Source organism: Gracilinanus agilis, chromosome 2 (assembly GCF_016433145.1).
Source record: "Gracilinanus agilis isolate LMUSP501 chromosome 2, AgileGrace, whole genome shotgun sequence".
In the NCBI taxonomy this organism is placed as follows: domain Eukaryota; kingdom Metazoa; phylum Chordata; class Mammalia; order Didelphimorphia; family Didelphidae; genus Gracilinanus; species Gracilinanus agilis.
The window spans coordinates 435654811-435680894 of record NC_058131.1 but is presented as its reverse complement, the minus strand read 5'-3'; the positions used below and the strand labels follow the sequence as shown (position 1 = coordinate 435680894).

The window sequence follows — 26084 nt, the reverse complement described above, 5'->3', positions numbered from 1 at the left end:
TGTCTAGCTAAGTATGTTAGAGATGCAAATGAGACATTTATCTCAGCCTGGTCCTGTACAACACATTTCTTGTCCAGTCCTACCTCCTACCACTCAATTAATAGATGAACTAAAATCTCAACTTGAGAATCGACAGGAAAATGTGAAGGAGAGTTTGGGAGAGTTCAAGGCTTTTATGAAAACCATTGAAAAGAACTTAAAACCCCCCAGAGTAAGAGAGATTTATCTCTCCATACTTTCTCATTATCAGAGTCCACTCAGTCTCTCACCCACCTTTCCCTACAAAATTCTGCTCCTCCTCCTTCTCAACTCATCCCTCCCCAAGTCCCTGCTGCTGCCCCAACCCCTCTCCCATTCCTCCCCCCATCCCTGCTGTTACCCCAGCTCCTCCTCAACCTATTCCTCCTCCCATCCCTGATGCCTCCAATTCTTCCTTCTCTCCTCCAACCCCTCTTTATCCTCCCTTTACCAATCTCATTGAAAACCAAACATGGAGCCTAGAGGCAGGAACACAAAATAATTCAGTTAAAAGCTTATTCCCCTTAAGGGAAGCACCCACCTTCAATAAAAATGGAGATGTGGAGTCTTTAAGACACCATTCATCCTTCACCCCCCCAAGATCTAAATAGATTCAAAGAAGACATTCCTTTTTTCAAAGAAGAATCAATCTGAATCATAAAAAAAATTGGAGAACATATTCAAAACATTTGACCCCAATTGGGTGGATATTGAAAATCTATTACAAAATTTTCTGACAAAGAGAAAGAAAAATAAAATCATCTCTCTTGCTAATCAGAAGCAAGGTAGGGGAGTGAAAATTGGCTGACTGAAAATTGAAATTGGAACCCCAATAATAAGAAAGTTTGCATAAAACCATGCCAGGCCAGAGGAGCATTATTGACAGCTATGAGAGCTTGCTCCAAAAGGCCTGATAAATGGTTAAAATTCAAAAGACCAAACAAGAAATCTATGAAACTCCCTCCCAGTTTATGGACAGACTTATTAAGGTGGGAAACAGATATATAGACCTTGATTTGTCCAGAGAATGGGATATTAGACAAATGTGTAGACAATTTGTTGAGAATTGTTGTACAGTGGTCAAAAACTACTTTAGGACTAAATGCCTATATTGCGACTCTATGAATCTCGAGGAATTGAGGAGGGTAGCAGTCTATATTTTTAAGGGCCATGCAGAAAAACATGATAAGTACTATGAATCAATGGTGGTCTTAAAGAAAGAAAATAAAATGTTAAAAGAAAAACCAAAAAATCAAGGAATGACTCTAGCCCCTTTGCAAGAACCCACAAATAAATCACCAAAATATTATTTACGTGGAAAACAAGGCCACTTAATGTTAAATTGCAGAACTAGAATCAGGTATTCAATAACATAAATTTTAGGAATAATGGTAAATTTAGAAATAACAGATATAATAATAGTCAAAATTATAACAAAAACAATAAAGGAAAAATATTCCAAATGAGACAAATGATAATACACAACAAAATGCCCAACAACAGTATATAAAAAGTGGAGCTTTTCCATGATATACCCAGGGTGAAAATTCCCCTCAGCATGGGGGATCCCAGAAAAATGCTCAAGCATCTTTATGAAGGTGCAATTGGTGGGGGGAGATGGGGTAAGGGCCTTGGAATCAAAAAGTAAAACATTTTATTTTCCAGACCCTGATATTTTAATGCCAATTATCCCTATACATTCCCCCCACATAGTAATGAACCTAATGTATATTATAGAAATTTAAAAGTGTAAGTTAATTAAATATGTGAATGATTTTCTCTTGGCCTCACCAAATGATGCAGCAAATCAAGAAGATAGTAAACATCTTTTAGAATTATATAAAAGTGGCTACAAGGTCTCAAAGGAAAAGGTTCAATGGTGTATCCCCAAAGTGGAATATTTAGGGTTATTTTAACTGCTGGTGCCCATTCCATTTCTCCTAAGTGCACTGAAAATATTCAATAATTGAGTGTTCCTACCACTAAGAAACAATTAAGAGCAATCTTAGGAGCACCAGGGTTCTGTAGACAATAGATCCCTTGATATGGGGAAATTACTAAACCCCTTATAGAACTAACAAAAGATTCACTCTCTGAACCACTTAGATTAGAGCCAGAATGCCTGTCAGCTCTGTCAAATCTAAAACAGGCTATCTGCCCCTGCTCTAGGCATCTCAGATTACAACAAACCATTTACTTTGTATGTACATGAGTGGAGAGGGGTAGCTTCTGGTGTTTAACTCAAACTTTGGGACCTTCTCAGCATACAGTTGTTTATTATTTGGCCCATCTGAACCCAGTAGTTTCAGGAGCACCACCATGTCTTAGAGGTGTAACTGCTACAGCTTTATTGGTAACAAAAGCTGTTGATCTAGTATTGGAATGCCCATTAACAATTATGTGCCCACATGAAGTAGAAACATTGTTGCTAAGGCATAGAACACAGGCATTTTTGGATCAAAGAATTATAAGGCATGAATTAACCTTGTTAAATAATGAAAATATTACTTTAAAATATTGTACAACTCTTAATCCTGCCACATTGCTTCCTGATTTACCAGTCTCAGAAGAAACATTACATAGCTGTGAAACACTAGTGTCCATGGCTTAAAAGTCTCTAGATAATCTCCTGGACATGCCTTTAGACAACTCAGATCTAGTCTTATTTACTGATGGTTCTTCTTTCATGAGGGATGACATATGTTACACTGGAGCTGCTGTAGTCACAACATTTGCCACTGTATGGTCAACTTCAAGTGCTCAAGGTGCAGAGTTTATAGTCCTAAAACATGCTTGTATAATTGCCAAGATAAAAAGGTAACAATTTATACAGATTCTAGATATGCATTTGGAATTTGTCATTCAGTGGGTATATTATGGCTTCAGAGAGGATTTTTAACTCAGCTGGAAAATCTATAGCTAATGCAAAAATTATTAATAAAGTTCTTTCTGCTCTCCACCTACCCAAAGCCTTAGCTGTAGTTCATTGCTCTGCCCATAAAGGTGGCATTGACCCTGTCTCTAGGGAAAATGACCAGGCAGATACCACTGCAAATCTATAGGTCATAGAAGGGGGGCCTGAATTAATTTTAACATTAACAATCACTGATTACTTTCCTATAATGAAAAAGAAATGGAAAAATGGAAACAAAAATGTAAAGCAAAATAGATTAATGAAGCATGGGTGTCATCTGAAGGAAACTCCCTACTCCCTAGAAGTTTTTATCAAGAAATTTGCCAATTTGTGCATAAAAACTGTCACTTTGGTACCCAGGGCATTTTGGACTCTGTTAAAAGAGCATGGATAGCCCCTGGTATAACTACTATAGCCTCTAAAGTGTGTACAGCCTACTCTACCCTCCAAGCATATAACCAACATGCCTTTCATGGCAAAGCTTTTGGCGGGTGTCCTTTGGCTTATGCACCCTTTGAACACCTGCAAATTTTTAACAATGCCAAAGACTGGACATAATTTGTGTAATCATAGTGTATCTACTGACCAGATGGCCAGAAGCATTTCCTACTACCTGGGCCACAGGGGCTTTTGTTGCCGAGGTGCTTTTTAAAAGAGATTATTCCTTGCTTTGGCCTGCCTGGATGTATTGATTCGGACAGAAGAAATCATTTTACTGATTCAGTTTTATCTTAAGTATATTTTGGTTTGGGGATAACTCCCAAATTCCATGTACCATGTCATCCCCAGAGCTCAGGCCAATTTGAAACAATGAACTTAAATCATATCTTAAAACTATGATTTCCAAATAATGCACTGAGATCCATTTAAAATGGCCTGAAATTCTTTCTCTGGCCCCATTTTATCTTAGAAGCAGGTCCAGTGGAGATTTACACATCTCATCATTTGAGATGGTTTTTGGACATCCTCCTATACAGGCTAAGCCTTTTTCTCTTGCATATACATCACTGTTAGGGGGAGATACTTCTATTGCTTCCTATATACAGGAATTGCAGCACAAACTGCATGAACTCCATGAATCCGGAGTTGCAGTACAAGTGGGACCAATAGACTTTTCATTTCATGACTTGGACCCAAGAGACAAGGTGTACATAAAGAGCTTCCAGCATCCTGGAGCAACTCAGCCATCCTGGAAAGGTCCATTTCCAAAACTGTTAACAACTCCAACAGTTATAAAAATTGGAGAGAAGGACTCTTATACTCATTGCTCACATGTAAAGAGAGTACCTTCTATTGAAACTGATTGACTATATCCTGTCACACGCATTGAAGGTAAAAATCCATAGACAAGTGGACACTGATATTGGGAACACATTGAATTCCTGAATTTTTATTTTATTATTGCCTTTCTTTTTATTTTAATAGAATATTTGATTTTTTTCTTTTTTCTTGTACTTAAAGTACATATAATCACTATTACTTTTTTCATTTTGCAGTAATATAAGTTTAAAATATGTATATTTGTTCTAATAGTAATGCATACCCCAAAGCTTTAGACTATAGAAATTCTGCCATTTATTGATAAATGTTATGGGATTGTGATTAATGTTTGTGTCTGATTCCAGGAGAATGGAACAAAAGAGCCATTATACAGTGCAAAGATGTACAAGGTCAAAAAGGACCAAACCAATCCTAGTGGGATTGATGAGAATCTGTGCCAAGACAGAGGACTTCTTTGAGGTTCAAGGTTGCGGTTGTTTGACATATGTCAGACTCAGGCCTTCCCCATCTTGCATTTGGACAAGTACCAAAATTTGGTTATCATCCTCAATCTCCCTATCTCTGAGAGTGAAGGTAAAATCAGATGAGGGAATGACACTTCCCTTTCATGTGAAAATCTAGTCCTTTTTTCTCTCTTATAGCATGGCAACTTCCTGTAGTCCTGACTGCCAATGGGTAAGTGCAATATTACTGCATTTTGTCCTGCAGACTTGTGGGACAGAATTTTCTTCAGTTGGACCCTAATACAAGGGTATTGTTATGAATTTATTCTTATTTACTCAGAAAATTTTATATACATATATTTTTGATATTTTAATTTGATTTTGAATTTTTTCTTTCTCCCAAAGTTTCATTTTCTTCCATTTGTTTTTCTTTTTAAGTTTTTGGTTTTTCTTTTGCTACACCCCATAACTCAACTATGTATCCTAAGTTGATCTGTGTGTTGGTCAACACCCACCTCAGGGAGGATTGTATATGTTTTCATAAAATCCACAATTTAAAAATTTGTTTGAGAAAAATTTCAGGGAAAGATGCTTGTTTACTCCTTGGATCCCCAAAATAAACTATTTGGAGAAAGATGCCTGCAGAAACCTACAGTGCATCAAGAAGATCCAGAATGAAGTTTGGGGTGCAATTGATTGAACTGAAGGGGGTTGAACACATTTATTTTTAATGTATATTTTTATGCCAATGGGGACTACCCTCAATTGGATTTTTGTCAATGCATCTAGCAAAACATTGGTTTTACTTTCCCTCTCTTCTATTTCTCTCTTACCTCTAACTATTGTAGTTCCCTCTTAGAAGGTGGAATATTGTATTCATCTGTAGCTAGAAGATTTTTAGGGAGACAAGTTGATTATGTCAAATGATCAGCTAGGGAGACTGATCTACCAAATGATCACAAGGGGGAATTTTGAAGATCAATTTACCTCTCCCCTGCCCATTTTTAGATTTAATTACCAGAAGTGTATACACTCCACTTATCCTTAAGTGGAGGAGGTCTGTGACCCATGTGAGAGATAGTGAGTGATGAATCAGAATCGAATGATGGCCCCCTGGGCAGTCCTAAGCAAAACTTTAGCTGTAATTGGTCCATGTAAAGTGGGAGGAAGACACAGGAAGTGATGAAAAGGATGGCCTTTCAAAGTGACAAGAACTTCCTGTGAGAAAGATCTTTCACCTTCAACTTGACCCTGGAGGAACTCTGACTGAGGATCTCAGACTGCTTTTCTATTTTCCTTTAGAACTATCACATGGGTGAGTAAAAAAGTCTGACTCCTTTCCCTGGCTTGTTCTGGAGGTACTAGCCTCCAGAGAGGCCCCTTATCTTGGAGGAGTCCTTGTTGCTAAAACTCTTGTTTAATTTACCTCTGGGCCCCCTTTGGTGGGGACTCTTAAGCCCTGCCTTGTTCAAACTGGGCCAGAGTAAATATCTACTCTCTGATTTTCTTACTTTTACTCTTTCTCCTTTTGTAAATAAACTACCATAAAAAGTCATTTGGAATTGAATTCCTGGTGAGCACATTCTTATAAATTTAATCCATTCCTTTTATTTTTACCCCTTACATTCTGACCTTTACATTTCTTCTGGCCTTTACAACAGTGTCCTTTTCCAAGGCCTACCCTTATACATGAATCACTTGACTTTCCTAATATAAAGCAAAACTGGGTTTTGAATTTCAAAATAACACAGCCATCCATGAATCTCAGATTAATTAAGAGTATCCCTCAGTGAATTCCCAGGGTAGGAAAAAATGTCAAGGCCTTTGTAATTTTTTAGTGATTCTAATAAAAACCATTGTGACATAATATGATATATATACACATATATAAATTTATTTATTTCAGAATGATCTTGTGGTTTACAACAGCTTTTATTTTCTATTAGTTTGTAAAGTAGTAAAATACATTGTTGGGCTCAGGAATATGCATTATTTTTCTTTTAAATCCTAATTTTAGGAGGTTAGACATGAAGGAGAATGAAAGAGATGAGTTATACATGAAGTAATAAGAGGATATAGGAAAACCGCATGGAAATAAAAAGTTAAGTACCCGTCCCTTTTCACCATCTCCATACGATTGGGAGCCTCTTAGGTTTCCAAGAATTGTTGAAATGGTGAATATTATCAGTTAGGAAGCTTGGGTCAAAGCTTCAGGGAATTATCTCTTCTTTTGGTCCAAGCTCTTTGTTTTCAGATGTTTATTTTTCAAGGATGAATTTATTTTACCTGTGAAAAAAAGGTAAAAAAGGGATCTGTGTGAATTCGCTGTAGAAAGTTCAGAATAATGAAAGTGACAAAATGGAAATAACCCTGACTCTGGAGTCAGAGGACCTGAATTAACCTCCCTGGGCCTCTATGTCCTCATCTGCAAAATGATGGTTTGTACTAAATGGCCTTTGAGGACTTTTCAAGCTAGATTTGAAGAGATAATGCCAATTGTGCTTCCTATAGAGTTCTCAAATTGTGCCCCTATATATTAGAGATGAGATCTTTTACAATCAGTTAATAAATATTTGCTAAACCTACTATGTGCCAGTTACTGTCCTAAGCAGCAGAGATACCAAAAGGCAAAAGACAATCCTTGCCCTGAAGGAGCTCAAAATCTAATGGAGGAGATAAAAGCAAACAAATATGTATAAACAAAAATAAAATATATACATATATGAATATATTTGTTATATATGAAAAATAGAAAATAACTAACAAAGAGAAGATACTAAAATAATGAGGGGATGGGAAAGACTTACTGTATAAGATGATATTTAAGTTAAATCTTAAAGGAAGCCAGGAAAGTTAGAAATAGAGATGAGGAAGGAAAACATACCAGGTACAGGAATGTGCTTGAAGTCTGAAGAAGCAATGTCTTTTTCAAGAAATAGTAAAGTGTTTGGTGTCATTGGATGGAATGATACACAGGGGAGTGTAAAGTGCAGGAAGACTGGAAAGGCATACGCACTTCAAGATGTGGTGTGTGTGTGGTAGCACTAGGTTATGAAGGGCTTTGATAGCTAAACAGAGAATTTTATATTTGATTCTGAAGACAACTGAGGAACTAATGGAGTTTATTGAGTGTGTATATATGTAGGCTGGGGTGGGGTAGGGGTGGTGGGTGACACTGCTTCAGTAGAATCTTTTTTAGTTCATAGTTGCCTTTGGAAAGCACAGTTTTCTTTCCCTTATTTGCTAATTTCTGGAAAGTTTAGTTTTCCACTAGTACCAGTTTTGCTGATAACTAGGGAATCCTTATCTTGAGCCAGATGTGAATTTCTATAGAAAATACAACTTAATATTAGCAAGAGCATACATTCAAAACAGTTAACAAATAAACGTTATTATACATGAAACACAAAACAGTCAAATGAATATAACAGCAAAATGAGAAACAAGTATACTCAAACCAGTAGTAATTTATAGCAGTAAAAATCTGTAATGCTTATAGCAGTACACATGCAATTAAATGCAAGGCAGATTTCACACTGTCAATCTAGTATTGTTGACTAAATATATGTGTAACTATATCTTCAGGTTTACATGAATATGTAATTATTTAATAATAGCATCATAACTTTACTAAAAAGAAAGGTGCTCACACCATACTTCCTTGAACACATGCTTGCTTAAACTGTATGTATCCTTGTCCTCTTACCTTGAATAGAGTGACTGTCGTACTGTAAAAAAGACTCAGCAGAAAGAGGACGATGAAAGTTGAGGCTGTTGTCCACAGATTCTCAAATCCTTCTTCTTCAGCATTCACTTCCCCTTCTTTATGGGTTTTGAAGAGAGAATAGAAGGATCAATGTTAGAATTAGTCACTTTGGGACTGGGACTAGACAGAGGATTTTGCTACTTTGGGAGAAGCTGTTAATAGGACAAAACTGGTAATTAGAAATTTCTTAGGTGCATTTTCTATGAGGAAATCTATGGTCATTCAGGATCAGAGCCAGATGTCTAGAAATAAGAAGGTTGAAAGTATTGGAGGAGCCAGTGACCTAGAAAAATAACATAACTGAAAATTTAGTAAGACACTGTGAGAGGAAATGCAGAAAAGGGGGATGAATATGCATTTAGAAAGGGAAACTTTTCCTACAGTCTCACAAGAACCTCTATATAGTGCTGATGACAAGATTAAAGTCACTATTTAAAACTGAATTCTGATTTGCACATTTGTGCCATAGTGATTTAACTCTGTGCCACTCTTATGGATGGCCAGAGCATGAGAACAATGAGTTCAATAAAAGAAAGGAAGAAAGAGACAGAAAGCTGATGATAGTTAATGTGAGAAATGAGTACATCTATGTGTAAGGATACATACATGTGCATGAAAATCTTGGTTTAGACTTCTCCTAGTCCATCTAGGCACTAAGGAACATTTTGCACCTCTATTCTTATTTGGACTTGAGAAATCTTGAGGATCAATAGATCTTCAAATTTTCTTAAATGATAACATTTTGGATAAGAGGAATGAGATGGATGTGAACTCTGAATGAGCTGAGGCAAATGGACAAACCAAGAGTTTAATGAATTATGATTGATTTCAAGACTATCTTTTCCAAATTAGATTATGAAAAATACTTTCTTTGTAGAATCAAGGGTTAAAGAGAAGAATTGGGGAAAGTGGGAGCAGAGGCAGGGAGATAGCTCACTCTGTAACTGTGGGAGCAAATGAGACAAGATCTAAGGAGGTAGCTTAATGTTTTCTCTATGAGTCCTAAGCTGCTGTATCCAGTTGTCCACAAGAAAAGGAATAGAATGTACTTGAAATCTACTGTGCTGATTCCTTGAAGATATCTTTATATGACCATGTAAATCTATGTCAAATAAGGGAACTGACACTGATAATTGATGATAACATCTTCCATTTCTTTCTCCCCCCTTCAGTCATGGTCAGGCACAATACTTTTGGATTCATATGGAAGAATTAAACTGGTAAACACTTGGATCATAAAACTTCTCGTTAATTAGAAATGTAGGAAAAACGATAATGTCCCAACACTAGGATATACTGATGTTAAGATAATATTACTAGGATGCTGTTTAAAGCATCATTTCTATTGTCTACTATTTCTTAGTTTCTGTTATTTCTATTTTTCTGACCACAAATTTCTGTAGCATAATTTTCCTCTCTCAGCTCTTCCACATAAAATGAATTTTCTATGTATGTCTGTATAGGTAATCTAATAGAATTTCATAGTTTTATTTTTCCTCAAGAAATTATGACTAAATAGGAGAAAGGATTTGAAGTTCTTGATTGCAGATGATTACTGAGGGCAATAGGACCATCTGATATCTTGGAGGAACTAAGGCTGGGCTACATAAAGAAAGATTCATCATATAGCCTTAGTTTTTCACAAAGATGTTCAGGTGTTTCTGCTAAAATGGAATTGAGCTTGGGGTAAAGGAACCAAAGGATTTTTGGGAAATTTAGATTTTCTTGCTGGGATCCCTAGGATGTGTTTAGGAACAGATTTATTTGAAGGTATCAGAGAAGAAGGTTTAGCTAGGGAACCAAATGGTTTCTCTAGCTTCTGTGTTATTCAGGGAAATTAGAGAATATTGACTTTTCACATGAAAATCTGGTCAACACATCAACTTCATTAGGGCTGGATGTCCTTTTGGTTGCTTTGACCTGCATTTTGCTAAGATTTTAGGGCAGATTAAAGGTCTTGAAAAGAGTCTTTCTAGAAATTATTAATTTTTCCTTAATTAAGTATCATATCCTGTACCAAAGTATATGTTGCTCTGTTTGGACTTCTATCACTGGATAGCAGATAACTGCTGAATGAATTTTCTTTTCCCTTGTCAGGTACAGCCTCCACTAGAGGCATAAATTCTTTGGATGAAGGGTCATTACTAGGTCTTTCTAGGGCTACTTGTAATTCCATTCTCATGTAACTTCTAACAAGGAGGCCAGACGGGTAAGCTTATTCAACTGAGGTCCTTTAGATATTTCTCTAGTCTTTTGAAAAGGTGACCCTTGACTCCTTCCATGGAGGTCATTCAGCAAGGTCATATTTGGTATCAAATCTCTCCCTTCAGTTTTCAAGACTGGTTTTCTCCTATTTTGATTCCATCAGCTCATACTCTTTGAATATGATGTGCTTGCTGCCTTAGGATTAGGATCATCAGCCATATATCAGAGAGAGAAAATGGGAGTATTGTTTTGAAATAATCCTTTCTCTTAAGTCAGGAATCACTTATCCCTGGGACCCTGAGGCCCACTCCCTTGAACATGAGGAGATAAAATAGCCAGGATTCCACTTAAAGCCCAGATTAGGGCATTAAAGGGATCATTAAAATGATCAGAGGGATATGGGATTTGGAATTCTATATCACTAGGCACTGAAATATGTAGTTAAATAACTGAAGTTATTGTAAGAAGCATTGCTTCCTTTCTCCTCTCTCTCAAAGAGCTGGATATTTTAAGTGGGAAAATGCATATCTTACTTACTAAGGGACAAAAGGATTCCATTGGCTAAAAAAAGTCCATGTCAAAATTCTCTAAGTGCTCATATCTCCCTGCCAGAGAAGAAGTTTTTATTTACTTAGTCTAGAGATGGTGTGTGTGTGTGTGTGTGTGTGTGTGTGTGTGTGTGTATCCACACATGCAAAACTTGTTCTGAAGGGCTAAGAAACATGAACTGTATTTGTAGCATCTGAGCAACATGGGGTTGAAGGAATTGTAAATGTGAAGAAAAGTTGGGGAGAGATGATCAAGGAGGTAAGGTCTAAGGTGGTGTGTGTGTGTGTGTGTGTGTGTGTGTGTGTGTGTGTGTGTGTGTGAGTGTGTGTGTGTGTGTGTGTGTGTGTGTGTGTATGTAGGCAAATAATTTTAGGAGTGAGGTGAAGTAACAGGGTCAGGAAAGTAATGTTGCACAGAGAGAAGCTTGGGGAGAGTCAGATACCATTATTTACTACAGAACCAGAACCAAAACCTCTTTGTAAAGTTGTTTTTTTATTTCTAATTTTTATAAAATGCAGTTTCTCATTTCATTCATATAATATTAAATACTCCTTTGGAGATTCAGTTGGCCCAAAGGTCCCCAGAATCTGCCCCATGAATGAGCTAGATGGTGAGGGTAGGACCTGTAGGGATAGAAAGAAGAGGCTGACCAAGATTATACCCTCTCAGTAACAGGTACTGGATGTGTCAGATAGCACAAGGGAGACATTGACCAAGGTGGGTTTACCAGTGGACTTGTCCACGGTCCTCTCAGTTGACGACAAGGGCAATGCTTCATGAGCTACCATACAGGTGTAAGAATCCCCTGCACTCCAGTGTTCCTCCGACACTGTCAGGGTACTGTAGGAGTAGTAGCGACCACTTTTCTGAGGATCCTGATGGGGCCTGCTGGTGACATATTTCTCTGAGGGTATGGGCTGTCCTTTGTGCAGCCATTGGACAAACACATCTGCTGGGGAGAAGTCTTTCATCAGGCAGGTTAGAGTAGCTGATTCCCTCAGGCTCAGTTCCTCAGGATTTGGAGGCAACAGGTAGACAGCTGGAGCATGCAGGTCAACTTCTGTAAGCAAAGAGAAATTAGATGAAGTTGGCTTGAAAATGACTGATCTGACAGTAGAGAGCTCATAGTCACAGCATAAAGGCATGACCAGATTTAGGTAGGAGAGTCTTGTGGTGAGTCTGGGGTTTAGTAGGAGAAAGTAGGAAAAGAGGCTCTTGGGGCCTCTGAAATCTTAGAAAAGAGTTTTGTGTAATGGTGCTCAAATTTAAAGACTCTTTCAGTCTTTTCCAATAATTCAAGAGCAGCATGTGGAAGGATGAGAAAAAGGTTGGGAAGAAGGAGTAAGAGGAAAAGGAAGATCTACTGATCCTTTCCTGGTCTGAGACTTCATTGTTTTTGCTCTAAGGGAAAAAGACTGAGGACCTTTGTTTGGTCTTCCTAAATCTAGACAGATGAACTCAAAATTTTTTCAGAGACTCCACAAGATTCAAAAGTCCCCCAGTCATATGGCCTCCAAGATAGTATCATCTGACCCTAGATGGGCCAATTTCTGGGTTAAGGGGAGGGAGGAAAGATGATAAGGAGGAGAAATTTGGAACCCTTACCCTGTGGCTTAAAGATTTCTTTCTTCAAGGGAACAGGATGATCAGAATGAGTCACGATGCATTTGAATACATCCCCTGAATTCCATTCCTCTAAACAGACTGTGGCTTCTCCCTCAGCAGTAAAGGTACCATTGGGGTGGCTGCCGGATACTTTAGTGGTAGTTTTCAGAATCTGTCCATCCTTACCAGTCCAGGAAATGCTCAAACTGTCATAGGTGGGCAGGTTTGTGACTACACAGGTTAATTTTGCTGATTTAGTAACGAAGATACTTGCAAAGGAGGGGGGGATGGCAAAAGCTTCAATTGTTGAATCTGTGTCTATATTAAAGGAAAAGTCATATTTAGTTTCCAAAAGGAGGCAAAGAGAGACAAAATTACACTGACGCTCCAAATACCAGTAGTGTTTCCTATGGATCTCTTTCTTTTCCTTTAATGCTTTTCCTCTCTCATAACGCTTTTTCTTCATGCATACTCACTGTGGGCTTGAGTGCTTTCTTTTTGATCAAGTGGCCAGCAATCTTGAGTTTATGGATTTGATAAATTCTACAGAAGTCTCTGGAACTACTCTTCCAGGCAGGTATAAACTTCAGTCATCTGACTAAAGGGAATTTCCTATGCTCCTCCTGGTCCCAAGGAAGCCCATTCTCACCTTTATTCAATGATCCACTCCAAAGACTGCTGGGTAATACTCCCAGGACTCCCTTTCTTATCTCTAACCTAACCTCTTATGAAGCAGTATGCTTCTATTTCTTTTCATTCATTCCTCAATCAGAGGAGAAGAATGTAAAACTTTTCTAGTTGGATTGTTGGCTATCTAAAGTGATTTAAGGAGCTCTGATAGAGAATATATAGAATGAGTTTCCACACACTCTTTCCCCAGTGTGCTCCTTATAAGTAAATAAAGAGAAGGGGGATTCTGTTAAGCATTATTGATGAGGCAGGATGGGAAGTAATTAAGCAGCCATCATCAGTGTTTGAGACTTCTGAAGAAACCAGATTCATGTTTAGTAGAGCTGATCTTAGTTCTAAGTGGGTGCTGATCATATCACTAGGATTAAAGCCTGGTAGAATCTACATTTTCAGCACATTTAGGTGTATGTTGGTCCATTTTTTTCTCTAGGAGCAAGCCTTGAGTTAGGGAAAATTTCCTGGGGAAGAGTATTTTTCTGGGGATTTTTTATGAATTAGGCAGAACCTTAGAAGTGAGAAGGCTGAGATTTCCAACCCACTTCTAAACATCACTTACTGATGGCACAGTTAGAGGAAACGTTCTTCTGGAACTGGGCATTGGAGTGTTCTACTCGGCAAGTGAATGTGCTCTGGCTGAGCCAGTCGCTCTCATTAATTATCAGGCTGCTCTGCAAGAAGTAGGTTCCAGAGCCGTCAGGGAGGACCTGACCCGTAGAGAAGCCTGATGAAACTGGCCTCCCCTCCCGAAGCCATGTCAACTTGATGTCCTTTGGCCTGAAGTCAGTGACTTGACAGATGAGCTTGGATGTGCGTCCGCCAGTGTTGGAGAATGCATCACGGGGTGGGACGTACACGGTCACATTAGGGGAACTGGTGGTGGTATCTGGATAGAAACACAAGCCAGCAAAGGGACAAGTTAGGACCCTGCCAAGATGATTGCTTTTGCAAGGGATGATTCTGAGGATTGAAGGAAGTTTGGAATAGAAGGATCAGCATCTAGAATGGAGGTCTGCCCAATAGCCCCCTTAAATCTGACCTCCCTTTTGAGCCCATTAGAGCTAGGGAGGAGCACAAGCAAATATATGGGCATTGCGTGTATGGACTTTGGTGTGTCTGTGTGTTATATTTGTATACGGACTTATGCTTGTGTATCTTGATATGCCTATGTGTGTGGCATGTCCTGTGCTTTCAGCTGGGGTGTCTTGTACCCCTTGAAATTACAGGGTAGTTCTGATTCATGGAACCAAAGCAAGGGTAGGGAGGAGAGAAGAGATAAAGGATCTTACCTGGGAGGGAAACTTGAACTTGCTTGTTGCTGCTGAGATGGCTGGCCTTACATACCAAGTAACTGTCTTGAAGGACATCCAAGGCAGGGAGGATCACTTGGGAGGTGGCTGTGTATGTAGGGCCGCTCATTTGAGATGGGAAGATCTTTAAATCTGTGCTACTTACAGCACTTTGATTTTGGTAGGTCCAGGAGAATTTAATGGAATCCGGTAGAAAATCCTTAGCCAAACAACCCACAGCCACAGGGGCATCTTCCACTTGGGAATTCAAACATGGCGAGAGGGAGAAGAGATTTGGTGCAGATGGGGAAGCTGAGGAAGAAATCAGGGAGGACAAAAAAGAAGGAAGAGGAGAAATGTTAAAAATGAAAGCTTTTTCAAGAGTACTAAGCCCAAAGCAGTGGGCAAAATAGCTAATTCCTTTGTAAAGTTATAGGTGACATGCAGGAGCAAATTAAGTGCAGTGAGCTGACTCTCCAAAGGAGTGTATATCACACCTTCCTTTTAATGCATTTTATGCACATGCCCCATTTTCTGCTCATCCACTCCAAATAGGAGATAGCCACCACAGCATGGGCTCCCTATAGGGCTTGGCACCTAAGCATTGCCAGTGAAGGCACCACACATGAGGATGCATATTTCTGAAGGGATCAGCCTTTCAGAAATGGGGAAATGACAACCCCCAAGACTTTCACCTAAATAGGGAAACTTAATTGGGGGTCTGTGAACTTAAAAATACATTAAAATTAATATCTTATTCATTGAATTTCCAATAAAATTTATTTTTCACTTGTAATTCTATGGATTTTATTTTACATATTTTACTTTGAGAAGGCCTCACCAATTAAGAACCTCTAGAAGTATCCTCTGGCAAAATGAACAAACAAACAAACAAAACCATTGTTGGTGATTGTCAAAAATAGAGAGACATGGAAGTAAATAAAATTCTCTCTAAGCCAGATTAGCCTCTTTACCATTTTGGCTATATTTCAAAAGCTCATCCACCTCTTAGGCTCTACTATCCAGAGAGATAAGCCAAAGTCTTTAGGCTAAAATCTGTCAGCTTCTGGGAACACCAAAAGGAGCTTTTCTTTGATCTATTTAAGCCTGAAAACATAGTTATTGTATAAGGTTAGGGAAACTAGTCATCCTTATGGAGAAAATTTTCTTCATTAATCTAGACAGTACATGTATATTTCTGTATGGGTGGTGGTGTGTTTAGTTCCTGGAGCCTTCCAAATCCCCAGAACTAAAAATGTAACATCTTTTTAGACAAGGAAAAAAGACAGATGATGATGCATCCTCATCTCAAGGGTCTAGTGCCCAGGAGACAGGCCCCTGGTGATATGAGCAAAAGCCTTTATAGGAGCTAACCTGGAACAAGGGCTTCACGAAGAACTCATCCCAAAAATTCTGTGACGATGGATCAATATGGCTCAGACCAAGAGGATACTCATGGACAGACTCAGGTAAAGTAAGAGCAACATCAGTAGATCACCAATCCTAGTTCAGCTCAGTTTAGCTTAGCTTTTCCTCAGGCATCTGTACAAAGTAGCACTGGGCTCAGCTGAGCTGATGGCTTTTGTATGGACTGAGCCCAACTCGGTTCCTTCAGTTCAGATAATTTCAATTCAGTTTAGAAATGACTGAAGATAGCCTCAGACTATCCAGCATGACTCAGCAGGGGATCAGTACGGAACCAGGTCAGCCTAAACACTTGTTTAGCTTTCTAGCACATTGATCCATTTGGGCCAGCCCAGATAAACCCAGTTCCAACATGGGTTTAATTCAGAAAAGCCTCAGCTCAGTTCAATTCAGTTTACAGGATAGGGCAATAATTTATGGAGCTAATTCTAGCCCTTGTCCAGCTGAGGTCTAGCAGGAGTGTGTGTAGGGATCTGAACTAGCTCAGCCAAGCTCATTTGAACTTAGTTTTTAGCTCCATAGAGCACCAGTCCCAGCCTTTGCTCTAGTTCAGCTCCAACCCCAGCTCTAGCTCCCTTCTTCCAGCCCCAGCCCCAGCCCCAGCCCCAGCCTCAGCCCCAGCCCTCAGCTCTAGCCCAGCGCAGGTCAGATCTGCTGCAACAAACTGTCCTGAGGAAGCAGCCCCAGAAGAGCTAAGCCAGCATCTGTTGCCAAAGAGAACTGCTATGAACCAGGCCAGTTTACGAGGCTGTCATTGCATCCTAGCCTGCCTTCCTTCCCCACTTAGCCCTCTCCCACCCCCTACCAAACACCTCAGCAGAGGGGTTGTTTGGACGACACTTCTAGTGGCTTCCTTGGAGGGCTCAGTACGGATCAGTTTTAGCTCTGCCTTAGCTCTAGAACCCAGCCCAAACGGGTTGCAGACCAGTCCCCAAACGGCTCCACTCACTGAAGAAGGCTTTGAGGATAAGTTGCAGTGCAACTGCAGCCTAGGTGAGTATGGAGTCAGTGTGAAGCCTCAGCTCCAGTTCTGGCTGAGTACAGCCAGTGGTCCTTCTGGCTTGCCCCCCACTCCTGGCTGCGACTTTCTCGGCTGATCTGACTCAGCGGGAGCCCTCGGGGAGTGTGACTCCTAGCTCCAGCCCCAGGCTCAGTTACTGCTGGCTGCACTTCCAACTCGCTCGAGCTTTAACTTTATCCTGGCTTTAGTTCCACGTCTCGGCCAGCTAGGCGGTACAGCAGATCAAATAGGAACACTCCTCTTCATGAGTTCAATCTGGCTTCAGACATTTACTAGCTGTGTGACTCTGGGCAAGACACTTAACCCTATTAGCCTTAGTTTCCTACATCTATAAAATGGGCTGGAAAAGGAAATAGCAAACTACTCTGGTACCTTTGCCAAGAAAACTCCAAACAAGGTCATGAAGAACATGGCTGAACGTGAACTAGTTTAAGTCCCGCTTCAGCTCTCCCTCCAGCTCTTCTACAAAATCCTCTCTGTAGCTCAGTTTCGTCCCCAGCCCCAGTTCTAGCTAAATATCATCTCTGGCTTCAACTTTAGCTCCAGCACAGACAGGTTCAGTGAGCTCTCTAGTCTCAGCTCCAACTCCTGCTCAGTCCAGGCTCTGTCTCCAACTCAGAATCAGCCCCTAACCAAACTTCAGCTCAGCTCCAGCTTCAGCTTAGATTCATAGCATTTTAGTTCTGGTTCTACCTCTTTTTGCTTCTCAGTAGAAACTCTAGCTCACCTCCACTTCCTATCTTTCTATTCATTCCTATCGCTTGCTTCTAGCTCAGCCCCAAATTCAATTCCAGGTCAGCCATAATCACAGATCCAGCTCTATCTAGTCCTAGCTCATCCGTTAGCCCATCTCTAGCCAGCTCTAGCTCCATACACCCTCAGGAGGAGAGCTAAGAGCTCTCACTCAACCCTGTCTCTGGTTCAGGTTTAGTTCTAGCTCTAGTTCTAGCTCAGTCCTAGCCCAAGCACCAGTTCCAGCCCTAGCTCAGCTTAGCCCCAACCCCAGGCCCATCCCGAGCCTAAGCTGTAGCCCCAGCTAGAGCTCAAACCAGCCTGTCTCAGCTCTAGCTCAGCCCCAGCCCCAACTCGAGCTCAGTTCCAGCCCCAGCTCCAGCATTAGCTCAGCTTCAGTCCCAGCTCAGCTCAGCCCCAGCCCCAGCCCGCAGCCTCAGCTATAGCACCAGCTAGAGCTCAGCCCAGCCCATCTCAGCTTAGCTCAGCCCCAGCCCCAGCTCAGCTCAGCCCTGACCCCAGCCCCATCCACAGCCCTAGCTACAGCCCCAGCTAGAGCTCATTTCAGCCCGTCTCAGCTCTAGCTCAGCTCCAGCCCAAGCTCAGCTCAGCCCCAATCCCAGCCCCAGCCTAGCCTCAACTGCAGCCCCAGTTAGAGCTCAGCCCAGCCTGTCTCAGCTCTAGCTCAGCCCCAGCCCCAACTTGAGCTCAGTTCCATCCACAGCTCTAGCTCAGCCCCAGCCCCAGCTCGAGCATTAGCTTAGCTTCAGTCCCAGCTCAGCTCAGCCCCAGCCCCATCCACAGTCTCAGCTATAGCACCAGCTAGAGCTCAGCCCAGCCCATCTCAGCTCTAGCTCAGCCCCAGCCTCAACTCGAGCTCAGTTCCATCCACAGCTCTAGCTCAGCCCCAGCCCCAGCCCCATCCACAGCCCTAGCTGCAGCCCCAGCTAGAGCTCATTTCAGCCCCAGCCTCAGCTCTAGATCATTTCTAGCCTCAGCCCCAGCCCAGCCCCAGCCCTAGCTCAGTCCTAGCCCAAGCACTAGTCCTGCCCCAGCTTAGTTCCAGTATTAGTTCAGCTTCAGTCCCAGCTCTAGCTCAGCCCCAACCCCAACTCAGCTCAGGCCCAATTCCAGCCCCAGCTCAGCCCCAGCTCTAGCTCAGCCTCAACCTCAACCCCAGCTCCAGCTCCATGCTAGCCTAAACTCCAGTCTCAGTCCCAGCCCCAGCTAAGCCAAAGCTTAAACCCTAGCTCTAGCTCAGCCCAAACTCCAGCCTCAGCTTTAGCTCCAGCTCAGTTGCAGCCCCAGCTCTAGCTCTACTCAACCTCAGTCGCAGCTTTGGCCCAGCCCTGGCTCTAGCTCAATCCCAGCCCCAGTTCAAGCTCACCTGAGCCTTGGCTCCAACCTCATCCCTTGTCCTCATCCTGTATCCCTAATTCAATTTCGACTCTAATACAGTCCTAGTTCTAGATTACCCTCAGCTCCAGGCTCAATGCTGTCTGTACTTCTGGTTCAATCTTAGTTCTAGTTAGCCTCATATCAGTTCAGTCCCAGTCTCAGTTTCAACTATATCTCATCTCTGTTTTAGCATCAGTTAGGCTTCAACTCCAGTTCCAGCCCAGATCCAGCTACACATAGTGAGTACTGTTCAATTTAGAGGTCAGCATAGACTAGTCTCAGTCCCATTTAATCCTGAGCTTCTTCACTTCTCTCCCCTCAAGTGACTGGAGTGGATGCCACATTTTATCCTAGTTCAACTCAGCCCAGATCGATTTAGTTCAGAAGCACAGCAAGGGATCATTATAGATTTACCCTGGCACTGATGCCATTTGGGGTGTTTGGAAAAGAGAGGAGGTAAAATAAATAATCTTTTGGGGCTTGAATTAGTTAAACCCTACTGATACCAATTCAAAATAATCATCTGAACCTCAGGTTTCTCACTGGTTCTCTTTTTTCTACCCTTTGTCAATTTCATTCTCCATTCTAGCTCTTTTTGCCTTAAATCCTGCAGCTTAGCATTAATCTACATGTTCTTAGTCTTACTTCCACCTGTCCATAACCAGGCTCCATGCCCTGAAATCCCCTGTCACATTAGACACTATCTTTCTAGACAGCTTTCCAGAATAGCAAAGAAATTCTCCCTTGAACTGAAATTTTCTCAAAACTGAAAAAAATTTGCAATATTTATAATTTATAATGGCATTGATGTTAACTATTTTCAGATCTGAGACTGCATATTAATAAATAATATCTATATGAACAAAGAAATAATTGGAGATAATCTCTTTGAAGGCAAAGGCCACCAAACAGATCTGAGACTTAAATTCTACATATTTTAATTTAAATGAATAATATGATTTCAAATTAATTCTCTGACAGTGAGATGATTGTATAGAATATAGAAAATATGCATTATCTAAATTTTCTAATGTGCTATTTCAAGTAATGCTACTTTAAAAACACTACTAATATTGCACTTTAAAAGACTGATAAAATATTAATGCACATAAACACTATTAAATATATTGTATTTAGCTCATAACAATTTCTAATTAACACGTCATTTAGAAGAAATTAAATTTATAGGATCTTTCAATTATTTAATAAAGTGGTATTAATAGATATCCTTTTAACAAATGTATCTACAAAGTATTTCTTAAGCAGGTACTCAATAAATGTTCATTGAAATGAAATAAAATTCAACTTTATGCATAAAATAAATTTTTTCAAAACCAAGAAAAAGTAACTGACACCAAATAGATTAGGTAAATAATGAAAAGGGCAACAGTCAAAGCTGTTTTCTTACCTATAGTTGACCAGTCATTGGAATATGTAGCTGAGCCTCTTGGCATTGAAGGGGTCCATTTGTTCCCATTTTATAACCATTTCTTTTATAAAATAATCTTGTTGGTATTAGTTGTTTAACATTTTACTTTGACTCTCTCAGCTAAAAGCTGGCATGATCAAAAACAGCCCACCCACATTAATGGCACAATGGAGCATGGTCTGTGTTCCAAATGGCAATATCAAAAGAAAAGACTAGAATAAACTTATCACCTTTAGAAGTGTTTGGTTCTTCAAGAAAAGAAGCCTGTTCAATTTTCAACATAGCTCTGAGTTTTAGTTTTTTCTTAATCAAGAAAGTATTTTCTTGCTATAATCCATATATTTTGGAAATCAAAATTTGATTTTGATTGAAAATAGCATTTCAACTTTGAATTTTTTATTTTTTCCTCTATAATTTAAAAAAATTTAAAAATTCTCAAAATGTAGGCAAACTTCATATGATATTGAATATAAAAATTAAATATGATAATTGTATCTTTCAATTTATTTTCGATCAAATATTAAATTTCTTAGAATTTCAAAATTGATATTATTTTATCTTTAAAGGAAAATCTAAAAATTTAATAAAATCTAAAGATAATATTTGAAGCAGAAATGGTTCAAAATAGACTATCTTAAAACAAAAATCAACCAAATGAAAAATATGCTAGATGAATGAGTAAGCCATAATAAAATTTGGAATTACTAAATTTAAGTGCCTCTTTCAAAACTAAGAAAATCCCAGAGGTAAAAGCAGTGACTGGAAAAAATAAAAAAACAAATCCAAAGAACTAAAAATTACTCTCCAAATGTTTATTACCTTCCTTCCTTGCCAATAAAAAAAAAGAAAAGAAAAAAAGAAAGAAATACAAATTACCCAGGTGTTGTTTTTCTCAGTGGAACATTTTCAGATATTTTGGACTATGCAAAAAACTAGCTAAAAATGACTTCCTCTCAACTGAAATGGGGAAATGAATCAATTGTTTTTTTTTTCTTTTTCCTAGAATAGAATCAAGATGTAGCTGGTTTCCTGCCACCTGTTTTCCAGATCCCTGGTGCATGAGGCCAGACAATGAATGGGTGCCATCTTGGTTCTACCTGTAAGCATTTTTTAATTTAATTTATGTTTTTTTAATGTTTTTATGTAACTTGATTATTTATCTTAATCCTTTCAACGTGAGGAAATCCACAGGATAACCGCTATTTTTCATGTTATAATTTTTAAGTGCACTATTTGTCTTTTTTCAGCTACAGATTTTGAATCTTTCAAGATTTAAAAATATTCCTTTATCTGAAGTAGAAATTTAAATAAAGTTTTTAACTCACTCTAAATGAAACAAAGATAATATTTAAAGAATTATGGTAAACATAGTTAAATGAATTGTTTTAAATTACTTTTGACTGTCAAAAGAATGATTTTAAAATTAAATACTTAAATAGAATAGTTTTAGTCATTTTCAGAATCTACCTTAAGATATTCTTTGAAAAATCTTCATATTTTCTTATATTACATTATCACATTATTATCATAATTATTATATTATCCTATTCTGTAGGGAACATTTTATGTTTAAACTTTCCTCTTTATTTAAAGTAAAAAAGTAACCTGAGACCAACTGTTTCAACCACTTTATATAAAACAAATAAAAGAAGCTGGCAACTCCTGGCAAAACAATTTCTCAGTTGTCTGAAGTGGAGAAGGAATTTTTGAGCTGTTCCTTGATCCAATTTGTCACTTTTAACTTAGAGACATAAATGCCTTCACTGAACATCTTCAGCTTACAACTGTTAATAAATCAACTAAACTTTTACATTCTTCTCTCTCAACTTCTCTTCCACTAGTCTTTTTGATATTTTAATTTATGCATGTATTTCTATAGATAGGTATCTATGTTTACCACATGCTATCACATGAATATACAAGCACATAACACACATGTAACATAATTGCATGTAACACTACAGATAATGTATCTAAATATATATTTATTAAGATAAATAATAATATTTTACACCAGATGACTCTATAGTGGATTCCTATAGGAGGAACATTCAACACTTAAGAGTGATTTTATTATCTGCATATAAATCCTGTATTTGTCTCTGAACAAATCCTTTGTACAAAACCTCAAGTCCTTTGTATACTCAGGAAACAAACTGGCAGAAATAGTTGCATTCCAAAATCATTCCCATGTCCCTGTCTATCTGTCCCCCATGCCCCAACTTGCCCTCTTATTTCAGTCTGTCCCTCTTTAGAAAGCTTATCTGAAAGGATATGCTTTTAAACATTGCAAAGAACCCTACATTTATGAACAAAAAAAAATCATGAATCTTTACCTGAAGAAATAGTCTCTTGGCCTCAGTACTGCATACTGCGCTGGGGAAATTACAACTCTTGTCTCACTAAAACCTAGAAATATAACCTTGACCTCTGCTTCTGACTACCCAGGAAAAAATATTTTCAAAAGCAACATAATTTCTAATATGCATTTTATCTATTCATCATAATTCACAAGTTCAGCATTAATTCTGGCTGCCTATACACATTGAAACTTCAGAATTGAACCTTATTCAGGGGAAGTTTCTGAGAACCTGTATTCCTCTATTGAAACCAATGCGATAAATGAGTTCTGAAAGAATTGTCTCTTGACTTCTTGGTAAATTCCCTTTTCTTCTAGGCTATTTTATAGTTTGCAGGCAAGTCACTCATCTGGGCATTTTTACTACCTCAGTCAGCTCTGCTGATCATGTCTCCAGATAAAAATCCCAATTCAACTTCTAAAGTAAAATATCAACCCAGCCAAGAAACCTCCCCTGACAAATATAAAATACTAAATGAAATACCTATCATCCATTAGAGTCATAAAGAATCTCAAGACCACTGTTTAAGAATCTAAGTTATATCCAGGAAAATCACAGTCAGTCTCCTCTAAACCCAAAGAAACCATGGATTTTTCTAAGATCCCTGAAAGAACTCTCCTATTAGATTTTAGAGATAGGGCACCTTTTTTTTTCTATTCTTTTCCTTAAGTTTCCCAAAAGAGTGAAGATGGCTAGAGTGAGAAGCTAGAATGACTTACCGGAGGAGACAGTCACCATGGTCCCTTTCCCCCAGATATCGAACCAGTTGTCACATTAGGACAAGTCTGCCTAGTCCCAGGCAATAATTGACTTATGTCTCTGGGATCACAGGGTTTTCCCCAAATTAAAGCCTTGTAGAGAGTTAACTAGATAGAAGTGATCCCAGAAGAGGGGTAAAGGATGACTAAAGCAATTAGAAGAGTTTTCTATGAGTAGCTTAGTAGAAAGAGAGTGCTTTCTTGCCCAGACAGATGACCTCTCATGGGTAGTAACCTTGGTCCCTCTGTTAGGCACCCTAAAATTCCTGATTTCTTCCCCATTTCAGTTAAGATAGGTTAAGATAATAAGCCAGAGAAAGACGTTGAAATGACTTACCTGTGGAGACAGTCACGAAGGTCCCTTTCCCCCAGTAGTCAAAGTAGTCACATTAATTTGGGTCCCTTTAGTGGCTATACAAAAACTGGTCTCCAGTCTCTGGTTTCTAAGCTTCTGTCTAGTTAAATTGGAAGACAGGTTAGTTGCCTCTAAGTACACAAAAAGATTAGGCTTTGTGAATACTTGGAGTGAGAATTATTGATCCATAATTTCATTTCCAAGATAGAAATCAAAATAATTTTCAGACAGATCCATGGATGACAAACAAACTCACAATAAGATACATAGATCATGTCTTTAGACTTGACTCTCTAGGACTGAGTTGCTTATAGATTTTTATTTCCTTACTCTGACTAACCACTTCTTACTCAAAGGGCCTTAATGGACCCTTCCCCCTCTATAGACTGATTTGCTTAAACAATGATGGGCAAACTTTTTAAAGAGGGGGCCAAAGGAAAGGAAATGCTTGTTTCTAAGGCAACTCTTTCAAAGTTTCATTGTGTTATATCCTACTCATTGTATTCATCAGATTAGGAATAATGTCTCCTGGTTAGATAGAACATTTCAGGGGGGGCACATCTGGCCCGTGGGCTGTAGTTTGCCCATCACTGGTCTAAGAAATGAGTTATGAGCCAAATGATGGTGTCTGGCCTGACTTGGAAGCCATAAAGTAGCTATAGAGAGACCATTCTTACTTAAGGAGACTGTAACCAGCTCCAGTACCCAAAATTATCATTGCAGGATCTTAATCACCACCCCTTGCCAGACATAAACCTTTCAATTAGTTCTTTCAGATTAAAATGGCCTGGATTTCCAAGTACAGACCAGGAGTTTCCTATTCTCAGTAGGGAGACATTCCTCCTCCAAGTAACTGAGTAGTGATTTTCAGTGACAGCAATTTTTTGTAGGGCCTCTTCTTATATTTTAGTTTCTTTAGCCTTCTCTTATACTAGATTTCATTTAAAGAAGGAAAAGGTAGCAAAGAATCTATCTGCAGCCTTCTTTAGATTTGTGAGGAAAATCCAATAATGAACCTGGGGCCCAGGAACACTCAGTCCGGCCACCAAGACTGTACCAATCTGTAAATCAATGGGATTAAAATCTTGGGAAGATTTGGAAAATGTCAATGTTGCCAATGGGAATTTAATGAAAATTTAGTAGGATCTACTGCATATAATTATATAAAGTGCATTAAATGGATTAATGAGGCATTCCTGTCTAATTCTTTCCTTTCTACCTTGGTCTTTCCTTATGAGATTATATAATATCTTTCATCTAGAATATCCCCAAATCAAGGCTAAACATTTATCTGAGTAGCTGTGAAAAGTAGCTTCAGGATTTACCTGAAGAGACAGTTATAGTGGTCCCCTAATGTGAGCAATCAAAAAGCTTCTTCTCCTAATGCACTTATCCTCCTTATCTATTTCTGCAAAAAATCCTATTGACTGGCTCTGCTCATTTGATCTTCCCCATGCTAACATTCTGAGATCCTTCTCATCCATGAGTCTTCTGGGGTTCCTAAAGCCCCTTCCTCGCCTTGAAGAGTCTTTTCAGGTACCTGAAGATGGCTTTTCATGCCCAATTCCATACATCCTTTGACAGCATATGACTGGAGGCTAGTAGTCAGACTTGCCTTAGAAGATAGTCACTCTGGTTCCTTGGCCCCAGTGCTTAGTATAAAAAACAAGTTAGCATAGTCACAGTGCTGTGTCTCTTCACTGGAATCTTCTAGCTAAAGATTCTTATTTTCCTATTTACTTCCCAAATGAGCTCAGAAATTCCACTCCCTGTTTCCTTCCTGAACTCATATGGCTGTTTCTCCAATAGTCATGGTATGAGGAACTTATGCAGTTTCACAGTGTTTTTT

At 39.2% G+C, this 26084-nt stretch overlaps 1 gene segment (V, D, J or C); it reads right to left on the bottom strand.

Annotated features, from left to right (window-relative positions):
- The window catches only part of LOC123237656, a 264496-nt gene that overhangs the window by 144755 nt on the left and 93657 nt on the right, over nucleotides 1-26084 (bottom strand). Inside the window, 1 exon segment of the C gene segment in view lies at nucleotides 23842-23886. Coding sequence covers nucleotides 23842-23886 — 45 coding nt within the window.